We start from the raw sequence: 12,853 nt of genomic DNA on the forward strand, positions 1-12,853 counted from the left end.
GGAAGTAGTTGATGCCAAAACATTGAATGTATTGAAGAGGCGGCTGGATATAGCACTTGGGGCGAATGGGATCAAAGGTTATGGGGAGAAAAAACAGGATTAGGCTATTGAGTTGGACAATCATCCATGATCATGATGAATGATGGAGCAGGCTGGAAGGGACACATGGCTTCCTTCTGCTCCTATCTTCTATGTCTATTCTATGTTTATGTCTAAACAGATCTCGATGTGGAGTTGCCAGTGTTGGACTGGGGTAGACATAGTAAGTCGTCTCACGAAAGCTCGTCCCACCTAATAAACCTGTTGGACTTTAACCTGGTGTTGTGAGATTACTTACGAAACAGATCTCATGTTACTCCAGGATATAATAAAGAGGACTTTGTACCATTATCTTGATGCATAAGGCTGTCTTGGTTCAAACCAAAGGGAGATGGTTGTATTATCACTGCTAATCCAGAGACACAGGGTAATGACAGATAGTGGAATTTGAATACCATTAAAAGTCTACTAGTGACTGTGAAACTATTGTTGATTGTTATAAAAAATCCATCTGGTTCACTAATGTCCTTTAGGGAAGGAAATCTGGCATCCTTACCCGGTCTGGCCTACATGTGACTCCAGAGCCCCAGTAATGTGGTTGACTCTCAACTGCCCTCTGAAATGGCCAAGCAAGTCACTCGGTTGTATCAAACCAAGGGAAAAATTGGACAAGGAATGGAACTGGACAGCTCACTGGAAATGACAATGGAAAACCCAGCCCTCTAACCCCGACAAAGTCTTCCTTACTAACGCCTAATCCCAAAACTATCCAACGTGGGATCATCGACAAGTTGCTGATGCTGGACAGTGTTGTCGGGGTTCTGCCACTGGGTCCCACCCCAGGTCCACAGCAGAACTCCCTGGCTTGGGCAGGTTGGTCCAGATTAGCCGTCCTGAGATGAAGCATTTGTTGGGTGGTTGGGTATATCTTCTACCAGAGGCAGGTCTGGAATTTTGTGCACTCTTTCTAGCAATCGTGCTGTGCTAGCTCCACGATGGACTCCTGGTGGTGCAATGTTGCCGAGCATAGGTAGCTACATTGGGTTTGTTGACTGGACTCAAGGCTGGGCATCCATAAGGAAATTTGGCATGTCCACTACGACTCTCACCAACTTTTACAGATGCACCATAGAAAGCATTCTTTCTGGTTGTATCACAGCTTGGTCTGGGTTCCTGCTCTGCCCAAGACCACAAGGAACTACAAAAGGTCATGAACGTAGCCCAATCCATCACTCAAACCAGCCTCCCATCCATTGACTCTGTCTATACTTCCCGCTGCCTCGGAAAAGCAGCCAGCATAAATAAGGACCCCAAGCACCTCGGACATTCTCTCTTCCACCTTCTTCTGTCGGGAAAAAGATAAAAAAAAGTCTGAGGTCACACACCGACTGATTCAAGAACAGCTTCTTCCCTGCTGCCATCAGACTTTTGAATGGACCTACTTTGTGTTAAGTTGATCTTTCTCTACACCCTATCTATGACTGTAAGCACTCTCCCCTTTCCTTCTCTATGTACAGTATGCTCTGCCTGTACAGCACACAAGGAACAATACTTTTCACTGTGTGCTAATACATCTGACAATAATAAATCAAATCAATCAAAGTGAGGCAGTGTGGGCCATCAGCTGTAACAGAATTGTACTCAATCATCATCTGTAACCTGATGGCTTAGCATATCCTCCACTCTACCATTCCCACCAAGCCAGGGGATCACCTCTGATTCAATGGAGAGCGCAAGAGGAATGCCAAGACCAACAATAGCAAACCTTGGAATGAGATATCAACCTGGTGAAGGTACAATGCGGGATTAACTGCATGCCAAACAGCAAGTGATGGACATAGCTAAATGATCACACAACCAACAGATCAGTTTGAAGCTCTGCCGTGCTGCCACATCAGGCATTAATGGTGGACAGTTAAAAACTTGCTGAAAGACGAGGCTCCACAAATATTCCCATCCTTTCACATCAGTGTGAAAGATAAGACTGAAGGATTTGTAACAATCTGCGGCCTCCTCTGGAGGTCCCCAACTTCAGAGATGCCAGTCTTCAGCCCATTCGATGTGTTCCACGTGATGTCAAGAAACGACTGAAGGCACTGGATCTGAAAGGCAATGCCCTGACAACATTCCAACAATACTACTGAAGACTTGTGCTCCAGAACCTGCCGCAGCCCCTAGTTAATCTGTCCCAGTCCAGTTACAACACTAGTATCGAGCTGGCAAATCCAAACTGGCCAATAGCTGCCCCATCAGCCGATACTCGATCATCAGTGGAGTGTTAGAAGGTTTAGTGAATGATGCTATCAAATGGCACTTGAACAAAGAGCAAAGAACAAAGAAAATTATGGCACAGGAACAGGCCTCTAGGCCCTCCAAGCCTGCACCGACCACGCTGCCCAACTGAACTAAAACTCCTAAAAGAAAATTACAGCACTTGCTTCACAATAACCTGCTCCGTGACACCCAGTTTGGGTTCTGCCAGGTTAACTCAGCTCCTGACCTCATTACAGACTTGGTTCGAACGTGGCCATAAGAGTCTAATGTTCGAAGTGAGGCGAGTGTGGCTGCCTTTGACATCAAGGCAGCATTTGACCGAGGGTAGGGTCAAGGAGTCCTAGTGGAACTGGAGTCAATGGGGCAAACTCTCCGCTGGTTGGAGTCATACCTGAAGGAAGATAGTTGTGGCTGTTGGAGGTGAATCATCTCAGCTCCAGGACTCACTGCAGTACTTCCTCAGGGTAGTGTCCGAGGCCCAACCATCTTCAGCTGCTTCATCAATGACCTTCTCTCCGCCATTAGGTCAGAAGCGTTCTCCAATGATTGTATAATGCTCAGCACCATTCGCAACTCCTCAGATATTGATTCAGTCCATGTCCGAAACAATCCATCACACAGTTCATTATGTAGGTCTCTCAGCAAGAGAGAAACCATGCTATTCATCGCACATATTGATCTCACTCTATCACAGTGCAGAAAGCAGATATTTCCTGGAAATTTGTCCTGATCATCCTTTATCACAAGATTTTTATAAATCTCAGAAGCAGGCCATATCTTAATGCAGCAAGACCTGGACAATATTCAGGCTTGGGATGACATATGGCAAGTAACATTTAAGCCACGCAAGTGCCACGGAATGACCATCTCCAACAAGAAAGAATCTAACCATTGCCCCTTGTCATTACCATTGCTGAATTCCCCACTATCAACATCCTGAGATGCTATATATTTAAAAGGTTTGCGAGTTGCTTTAAGAGCTGATTCCATGATTTGATGGAATCATGATTAGGGTATTTGCAGAGGCTTCTGTTTTACTTTCAGTTTTATATTCAGTAGTGCAGAGAACATCTCTTTCAATAAAACCTATTGTGTGTTAGCTTGAATCCATGTGTGCAAACCATGTACCTTTCTTTCTGTTAAAACCCACAACACCTGTCATTGCCAGAACATTACATGGGGAATTACACTGGACTAACCATATCAATACTGTGGCTACAAGAGCAGGTGGGAATTCACCTCCTTACTCCCTAATGTGTTTTCCTATAATTTTTCTAATGGTGGATTTTTTAATGCATTCGGTAATGATAGGCCGAAGGGCCTGTTTCCCGGGCTGTTTTTGTTCTTTGACACCTGCTCATTCTGACTAACATTTCACTTCGTCCTAAGGGATTCTCATGCCCACAGTGATGGGTCCCCTTGAGCCCTTCATTAATGCAACACATTGTCTCCAATGGTTATTACAGTGCAACTTCTCCAAATGGGACATGTACCTTCCTGTCCACATTAACTCTTCCCCAAGTTCATGTGGTGCTGGCATATCTTCGTCATCACTTCCTCCTCCACCTCCTGCTGAGCCATTCATCTGTCCTGCCTCACTCAGAGAGTAAACAGACTTCCTGTTGTAAAAATATGGATGTGAGAAGATTGAGAGAGAGAGAGAGGGAGAGATAGTTAGTCCTCTATTGTCTCTGATCTCTGTTCAAAGGTTTAAATTTAAGTTTTAAGCTTATTTATTAGAGTCACAAATAGGCGTACATTAACAATGAAGTTATTGTGAAAATCCCCTAGTTGCCACACTCCGATGCCTGTTCGGGTACACTGGGGGAGAATTTAGCACAGCCAATGCACCTAACCAGCACATCTTTCGGACTGTGGCAGGAAAGCGGAGCACCCGGAGGAAACCCACGCAGACATGAGGAGAATGTGCAGACTCCACACAGACAGTGACCCAAGTCAGGAATCGAACCCAGGTCCCTGGAGCTGTGAGGCAGCAGCGCTAACCTCTGAGCCACCCTGAAGGTAATCAAACCATGGGTAAAAGAACTGATTTGTTGTAGCTCAAAGTCAGCCAGAGAAAGTCCTGCATTTTTGCTCTCTGCTTGATTGTTGACAGACTATCTGGGGAAGGGAAGTGCACACCATTATCTCAATGAAGAAGCCTTGTGTATTGGCGGGACTCAAAGAATTCTTACCTTTTCTCAGCTGGTGTTACTTTCTTGGGAGGCTCTATCCTGATTTTAGGATCCCATTCTCCAGGGGGCAGGACGATAACTTCATCAAGGAATTCATCAATGCCTGCAATCAAGTCATCCCTGTCTCTGGCCTTGTAAGCTACATCACTGAACAGCTGGATCCCAGTAAAACAAAGGCAGAATTTCAATACCAGGCACTGGCACTAAATTAATAACCTTCTTAATTGGTATCACAACAGCGAGGAGTATCCACAGATGCTACTGGGGCATAAAATACAAAAACCAGCAAGTCATGTTGCTATTGCATAGAATGTTTGGCCACATTTGCATACATTTCTGGTCACCACACTACCAGAAGGATGTGGAGGCTTTGGAGAGCGTATAGCAAAGGTTTACCAGGATGTTACCTGGTTTGGAGGGTGTTACCTCTGAGGAAAGAGTGGAAAAAAGTTGGTTTGTTTTCACATCAGAGGCTGAAGGGCAACCTGATAGAATTTACAAAATTATGAGAGACATGAATAGAATGGATAGTTGGAGTCTTTTTTCTAGGGTAGAAATGTCAATAACTAGGGGACGTAGGTTTAAAGTAAAAAGGGGGAAAGTTTAAAGGAGATGCGAGAAGCCAACTTTTTACACAGAGGGTGCTGAATGCCTGTCAGAGGGAGTGGTAGAAGAAGGTACAATCGCACTATCTTGATATTGATCTGAATTAGCAGGAAATAGAGCGATACGGACTGCATAGAGGCAGAAGGTCTTTAGTTCGAAAGGCATCAAGCTGATGGGCCAAGGGGCTTGCTCCTGTGCTGTGCTGTTCTCTGTTCTCTTTGTTTTTTGAGAACAAGATCCCCAGCTTGTGGTGCAGATTTAATCTTTACTTCCTCCTCTCTCAGATCAAATTTGCTCTGACTAAAATTACACTAGAGGAAATTAGCACTAAAGAGAAACCCTTTTGTAAGAGAAACTCTTTAATGCTGGTTGTAAAGGAACATGACCAAATATTAGCAAGGGCACAGGACACAGAATGCCAGCGGAAACAAGCACAATGGTAAATCACAGAATTGTAGAATCCCTACAGTGCAGAAAGAGGCCATTTGGCCCATCGGGTCTGCACTGACCACAATCCCACCCAGGCCCTATTCCCATAACCACACATATTTACCTTGCCAATACCTCTGACACCAAGGGGCAATTTAGCACAGCCAATCAACCTAACTTACACATCTTTGGAGTGTGGGAGGAAACCGGAGCACCCGGAGGAAACCCACACAGACACGGGGAGAATGTGCAAACTCCACATGGACAGTGACCCGAAGCCAGAATTGAACCCGGGTCCCTGGCGCTGTGAGGGAGCAGTGCTAACCACCTTGCCACCCCGGTGCAGAAATGGCCTTAATCTATGAAAGAAAGCTTTATTCAGGCCCTTTAAATCTACTGGGTAACTAGAATCATGATTCTGCTGATGTAAATGACTGGAGATCATTCTCCATTCATGACCTCAATCTATGGTCACACAAGCTCTACTGTTGCTAAGACATTCTAATTTGATAACTCACATCATCTACCATCAGTGTTGCCATCGCTCTTCCAATCTCGCTGTAAGATTTACCTTTCCCTTGGGGACCCAAAAGAATAAAAATGAACCTGTTTGGGAAAGATGCCAGAATGTTAAAACTGTGAGTGAAGGCAAATTCCTCTTCCTTCACTCCCTGCTAAGCGAATTAGTTTTAAAACGGAAGGAAAGTTGAAGTACATTCTCAAGTTAGATTGTGTACCCACTGTCCTGTATCTAGATTGACATCACTTAATGCACCTCGGCAGAGAGCTAATTGCTTTTGCAGTACTGTTGACCCCGTGGAGAGGTCTCAGACAGATTGAGTGTACTTAATAAACCAGCACTACGATGTTCAATCGAACCTTGTGTCAGCTATCCAACAGATGATTGTGCTCTCAATTGAACAAGCAATTATCCATGTCAGCAGAATTGTGGTTCAATCCACAATCATGCTTTGAATTAATTCATTTTTGGAAAATTAACTTACAAGCCATCAGAACGTCAGTAGATAGAATTGTGCAACATTACCCTTCAAAAAAGAAAGCTAGCATTGTTTCTGCATTGTCCATGAATGGCAGCGCACTCATCTCAATTATATATGTTGTCTCAGTTGTCTATGTTCTATAATGTGTTTCTATTATTACTGGGCTCGTCAACATGCTCTGTAAATGGACCAGTACCTTGTTGGAACTGCCACTTCCGTCAGTCCACCTAACATGGTTGACTGCAGGAGACGGACAAAGGCGACAAATGGCTTATCCAGGAAGTCGACTTCTCCAACAAGGATGTTTGAGGCTTCCGAGTCACGAGGTATTTTCTTCTTGAATTTGTTCTTGAGCTGAAAAGTGTTCAAGACGAGTTAGAATTTGGAAAAGAGGATTTCTATTGAGCAGCAGGCGATAAAGGATGGCCACAAAATATGAACTCTAGCTTTTTTTAATGCATCTAGAATCACTGACAGGTTAATTTACTCCTGCTGTTTCCCTGCTCCAGTGCTGAAGGAAGGCTGGTTATCAAATGGATGTTGCCGGGGTCTATTAGCTCTGCAGCGTGTGTCTGGCAGTCAGTGGAAGGTACAGGCTGACATTAAAGGCTCAGATTGGCTCCCAACGACACAATCCCCAAAGATCATGTACTCAAAGAGTAGGATTTTCCAGCCCGCTTGCCACCTGAGTCAACAGGTCTCTGCATAGCCCGTATCCCGCCCGCTATGACTCCCGGAACTGGGAGAATTCCACCCAAAACGTTTTTAACAAATAAAAGAAAGCAGCACTTCCAGCTTTTTAAAAATTCTCGTGTGGGATGTGGGCCTCACTGGCTTGGCTATGGTTCTCTGCCCATCCCTAACTGCCCTTGAATTAAGTGACATGTTGGGTCATTTCAGAGGGAGGCTGACAGTCAGTCACATTGCTGTGGCTCTGGAATCGCACATAGACCAGACCAGGTAAGGACAACAGATTTCCTTCCTTAAAGGATATTAGTGAACCGCATGGGTTTTTAACAACAATCGATGATAGTTTCATGGTCACAAATACCCAAAATTTATAATCCATATTTATTTTTGAATTTATGGGATGTGGGCATCACTAGCTCATTGGGCCAAATGGCCTCCTTCTGCACTGAAGGTGTTCTATGATCTATTTTTGTTGCCCATTCACAAGTCAACCACATTGCTGTGGCTCTGAAGTCACATGTAGGCCAGACGGGGTAAGGACGGCAGATTTCCTTCCTTAAAGGGCATGAGTGAACCAGATGGGTTTTTCCGACAATGGTTTCATGGTCTTCAGTAGACTTTTAATTCCAGACATTTTTTATTGAATTCAAATTTCACCATTTGCCGTGACGGGATTTGAATCTGGGTCCCCAGAACATTAGCTAAGCTTCTGGATTAATAGTCGAGTGATTGCCCCCCCTGTGTTTCTGAATTTAAATTCCACAAGATGCCGTAGTGGGATTTGAACCCATATCCCCAGAGCACCACCCTGAGCCTCTGGCCAACTCGTTCATTCCACTAGACCACCATCTCCCCAAAGCTGTTACATGTACAAATGTCTGTTCAAATTAACAATTACCAAAACTGAATGTTTCAATGTCAAGATGGTTCATTTCATAATGCACTCTGAACCAATTTAACCCTGGATCACCCGCAGTCCCAGACTTGCTAACACAACTGAACCAGCTGCTGACAAATAACAGTTCTTTGTGGTTTTGAGGGTACCTGGCTGCAGATACCATTCTAACCTGGACATCATTAAACATCCAATGGGATCATAGAATCCCTACAGTGCACAAGGAGGCCATTTGGCCCATCGAGTCTGCGCCTGCTTGCCAACAGAGCAACCCACCCAGGCCCTATCCCCACAGCCCCACATATTTACCCCGCTAATCCCGTAACCTACACATTCTGGAACACAAATCTGGGATTCAGCCTGGCTAATCCACCTAACCTGCACATCTTTGGACATGAAGGGGCAACTTACAAATAACATTACAGCACACGAACAGGTCCTTGGGCCCTCCAACCCTGCACCCACCATGCTGTGTGACTGAACTAAAACCCCCTACCCTTCCGGGGGCCAAAAGAACAAAGAAACATTTAGCATGGCCGATCCATCTAGCCTGCACATCTTTGGACTGTGGGAGGAAAGACGAGCATCCGGAGGAAACCCATGCAGACACAGGGAGAACGTGACCCAAGCCAGGAATTGAACCCGGGTCCCTGGTGCTGTGAGGCAGCAATGCTAACCACTGTGCCACCCACACATCTTTTGGACTATGGAAGGGAACTGGAGCGCCCGGAGGAAACTCATACAGACATGAGCAGAAAGTGCAGGCTCCGCACAGACAGTGACCCAAGGCGGGAATTGAACCCGGGTCCCTGGCGCTGTGAGGCAGCAGTGCTAACCACTGTGCCCTCTTGCTGCCCAAAGGTGGCGAAGTTTGAAGACTCAGGGTTTGGATGAGAACCAAGTCTCCTCTTGAAAAAAAGCATTGCAGTAAAACACAGCAACCAAGCTTCAAACTCACACTGTGAAGCAAACAAGGAAACATTCCCACAGGCTCCCCACAGATGTTGGCTGCTGCTGGATCCTATATTGTTCAATAAGCCAGCCAACATGTAGAGGCCTATAAGCAGGATGTAAAATCAGGAATGTGAGCAGAGAACTAAGCTCCATACTCGTGATTCCAATCAATGGCAATCTGCTACTTCATAATCTGATTAACAATTGAAAAATGTGGCATATTTTATTAAAACTAAACCGAGGTGAACTGAACTTGAGTGTTTTTTTTATTTCTTGACCATATTTATGTAATTTTTTTTTACCTGAGCTGCTAACTTTAAAAATCACAGGCGAAAAAGTTTACGTTGAGTGTGAATGGCAGATCATTTCCAGGTGACTTAATATAAGCCTTGAGTTGAACTGTGTTGGGTCATTGAGTTTATCTGCTGTTTCCGCCACACCGTACCATTGTTTTCACTTTTACATTTTGTACCTGCGCCTTCTTCTAAATAAATCTTTTGCTCTCCCAAAGATTGGATGGAGGTATCATCTGTTTAACAGCGCATCAGGTGCCCCTAGGTTTTCCCAAACCGTGTTGAGTTATCTGGTCTCAGCTGATTCCCAGCGGGGAGAAGAGTGAGGGATGACTTTACTCCTGTCTAGCGATGTGTGGATGTTAGACAGCACTCTGCTTCAGTTCCAGCAATGAAGAATAACCACTGCTGGCAGCTTTGACACACTCAGCCAGAGCCAAAGCATTGGAAAGAACCCTCACCTCTATGGTCTGTGCTGGAGAGCAACTATGAACCAACATCTTTAGTCTGTCTGTAGGCTGAATTCTCCCGTCCCATCCGCCATGGGAAATCATAGCGGGCGGGACACGGACTGTTGACCTCGGGTGGGATTTTCCGACTTCAGGGCGAGCGCGGCCTGAGGTTTTTGAACACTGCTCTTCGCCCCAGGAAAATTCTGAGACCCAATGGTGCGAGAAACTGAGCGAAAGTTCACATTGTACACAATGATGTGTCCCCTCATGTTCTTCAAGATACGGTGAAGTCTTCCCCCACCCTGGGACTTGAGATTCAAAGGCGAAATGAAGCAAAAGATTAGCGTTCAATTAAAGATTGCCTTCTGAAGATACGCACTGTGTAGCATTTTTATTTGATGGGGCGAATATGACTTGATTACAAAAGATTTAATATTGAGACAGAGGCTGGAATTTTACCATCCTGCCCACACTGGAATCGGAATGGGTAAGGGGCGGACCATGGAAAACTCCATTGACTCGGGTGGGATTTTACTGTTTCGGGATGAGCGAGGCCATAAAATCCCAGCCCCTGTGTTTCTTTTAAAAATAGCCTCTCCAGTCTGATGCGTGACATCAGTGTTCAATACATCAACAGAGTTGGTTTGATGAAGTCCACCTCACCCGGAATGTGCCCCGTTACTAAAACTCTCATTGAAGCTTTGCCGATCGTTTGATAGGAAGTGAAGCTCTTGACTTGTCACATGAAGCTGCTGGCTTTGTCCATGTGATCAGTTTCCAAGGTGACCCCTGGAGAGCTGAGAGATGCTGTTTCGATGATCGAATCACTTGGACCATTTGACAGCAGCACAATCAGGAATGAGCTTTTTACATCCACAGGGGTGACTCCACAATAACAGCCATTCGAATCAGAGTGGTCATTTGTTACTAGTTTGACCAGTTCAGGGGGGTTAGTGTGAAACTTTTCACCCTTTTCCCTGAATTAGCTTGGATTTTTAAAGTGTCTTGTCACCTCTCTCATAAGACCAGAATAACAAGAGTGGGCCATTCAGCCCCTCAAACCTATTCTGTTCTCCAGTTAGGTCATGGCTGATCTGTAGCAGGAAATTACATGTCTTTAGCGATGTGTTTATATTATAAAGCTCAAGGCATTGCAATTAGATGTGATAGGCTAGAAAGAACAATGCTCTTTTCCTATTTGTTATTGTCTATATGTTTCTATGTGTCTTCTTTAGAATCATAGACCCCTACAGTGCAGAAAGAGGCCCTTTGGCCCATCGAGTCTGCACCGACCATAACCCCACCCAGGCCTTACCCCCATATCCCTAGATATTTTACCCGCTAATCCCTCTAAGCTAAGCATCTCAGGGCACTAAGGGACAATTTAAGCATGGCCAATCAACCTCACCTGCACATCTTTGGAGTGTGGGAGGAAACCAGAGCACCTGGAGGAAACCCACGCAGACATGGGGAGAATGTGCAAACTCCACACAGACAGTGACCCAAGCCGGGAATCGAACCCAGGTCCCTGGAGCTGTGAAACAGCAGTGCTAACTACTGTGCTACCGTACCATCCCATAGAACATGAGTCTTGTGTTTTTCTAGAACAGGTATGATTTTATCTCAATAATTGGCTGGAGGAGTTTGGTCAATGGTTTAATTTTTAACTGTAGCACAGATAAATTCCACTGGGCCTTGGAGTGCTGAGTGCAGGTTCCACAGCTGGAAGTTAACAGCCTTTCAACTTCAGATCCCTCCTTTGGAATATGCCCAATAATACACAGGAACAGTGGAGTGGCACAGTAACACAGTGGTTAGCACTGCTGTTTCACAGTGCCAGGCACCTGGGTTCGATTCCCGGCTTGGGTCACTGTCTGCATCTGCGTGGGTTTCCTCCAGGCGCTCCTGTTCCCTCTCACAGTCCGAAAGATGGGTTAGGTGGGTCAGCCATGCTGAATTGCCCCTTAGTGTCAGGGGGACTAGCTAGGGTAAATTCATGGAGGGATGGGGATCAGACCTGGGTGGGATTGCGATTGGTGCAGAATCGATGGGCAGAGTGGCCTCCTTCTGCACTGTAGGGATTCTATGAAACACTGTCTCCATCATCACGCCCAATGATAAGTCTCCGGATATGGAAAGTGCTCGGGTTTATTCTGCCCACACAACACTGCTGTGTCTCTTACTTCCTCAGCCAATCACTGATGGACCCAGAGTTCTTTTTCAAAGGTAAAATCAGATGCTCATAACCCAGGAATTCCTCTTGAAGTAAAGACATTACATGGGACAATTGTGGCTGAAAACTTCCCCAAGACCCCACAAACAATTGAGAGAAATGAGTAATTCATCTTTCACTCTGAGCATTGGCAGGGTAAAAGAACATTGATAAGATTCCAGGAGATCTACTTGCTCTTCTTAGAAAGGTGCCAGGGATTTTTTTCTCTTGGAGTAGGATTTAGTTATAATAGTTTAATGACTGCACTGTTTTGAATAGGTAAATAGCTGGTGGTGTTACAATGCTGGAAGCAAAAGGATGCAGGTAACTACCCTTGTCGATGGACAAACTTACTAATGAATATTTTCAGAGACTTTTGTCACCTTATTTTGTTGGCTGGGATACATTGAAGTGTCCCAGGCTCAATGTAGAAAACACACTGTACATATAATCCTGACAGTCTCAGGGACTGTGTGAACTTCATCAGTGGTATCACTTGTTAGTCATTACAAAGACACCCCCAATTCAATATTGTAAATGCACCAAGTGCTGTTTTCTCCCCAGTTGTACGCCACTCACAAGTGGTGCAGGAAGAGCATTGCCGCAGCGGTCAATGCTGTCTTTTAGTGAACTCCATGCACACTCCCGTTGTCACAGGATTCATGGGATTACCTCTCAGGAGAAGCAACTCAGTCTTTCTGCACTCGTCCTCACAGCCAAGAGAAATAAGGGCAGTTGTAGTTTACCTTGCTGTGTCCTGACCAATACGACACCCTGACAAACTTCACCCCTGGGGAGAGGCAGTCTCCCATC

At 45.2% G+C, this 12,853-nt stretch overlaps 1 protein-coding gene across 9 annotated transcripts in view; it reads right to left on the reverse strand.

Annotated features, from left to right (window-relative positions):
* Nucleotides 1–12,853, reverse strand: part of LOC145361396 (electrogenic sodium bicarbonate cotransporter 4-like) — a 100,758-nt gene that overhangs the window by 38,610 nt on the left and 49,295 nt on the right. For all 9 annotated transcript variants that reach the window (XM_080217106.1, XM_080217112.1, XM_080217113.1 and 6 more), the window contains 4 exons: nt 6,741–6,898; nt 6,062–6,149; nt 4,509–4,663; nt 3,807–3,932 (listed from right to left, as the gene is read on the reverse strand). In XM_080217106.1, coding sequence (XP_080073232.1) covers nt 3,807–3,932; nt 4,509–4,663; nt 6,062–6,149; nt 6,741–6,898 — 527 coding nt within the window. The remainder of the gene's footprint in view (nt 1–3,806; nt 3,933–4,508; nt 4,664–6,061; nt 6,150–6,740; nt 6,899–12,853) is intronic.

This window comes from Carcharhinus amblyrhynchos, chromosome 34, assembly GCF_965287045.1.
Source record: "Carcharhinus amblyrhynchos chromosome 34, sCarAmb.v2.hapA, whole genome shotgun sequence".
Lineage (NCBI taxonomy): Eukaryota > Metazoa > Chordata > Chondrichthyes > Carcharhiniformes > Carcharhinidae > Carcharhinus > Carcharhinus amblyrhynchos.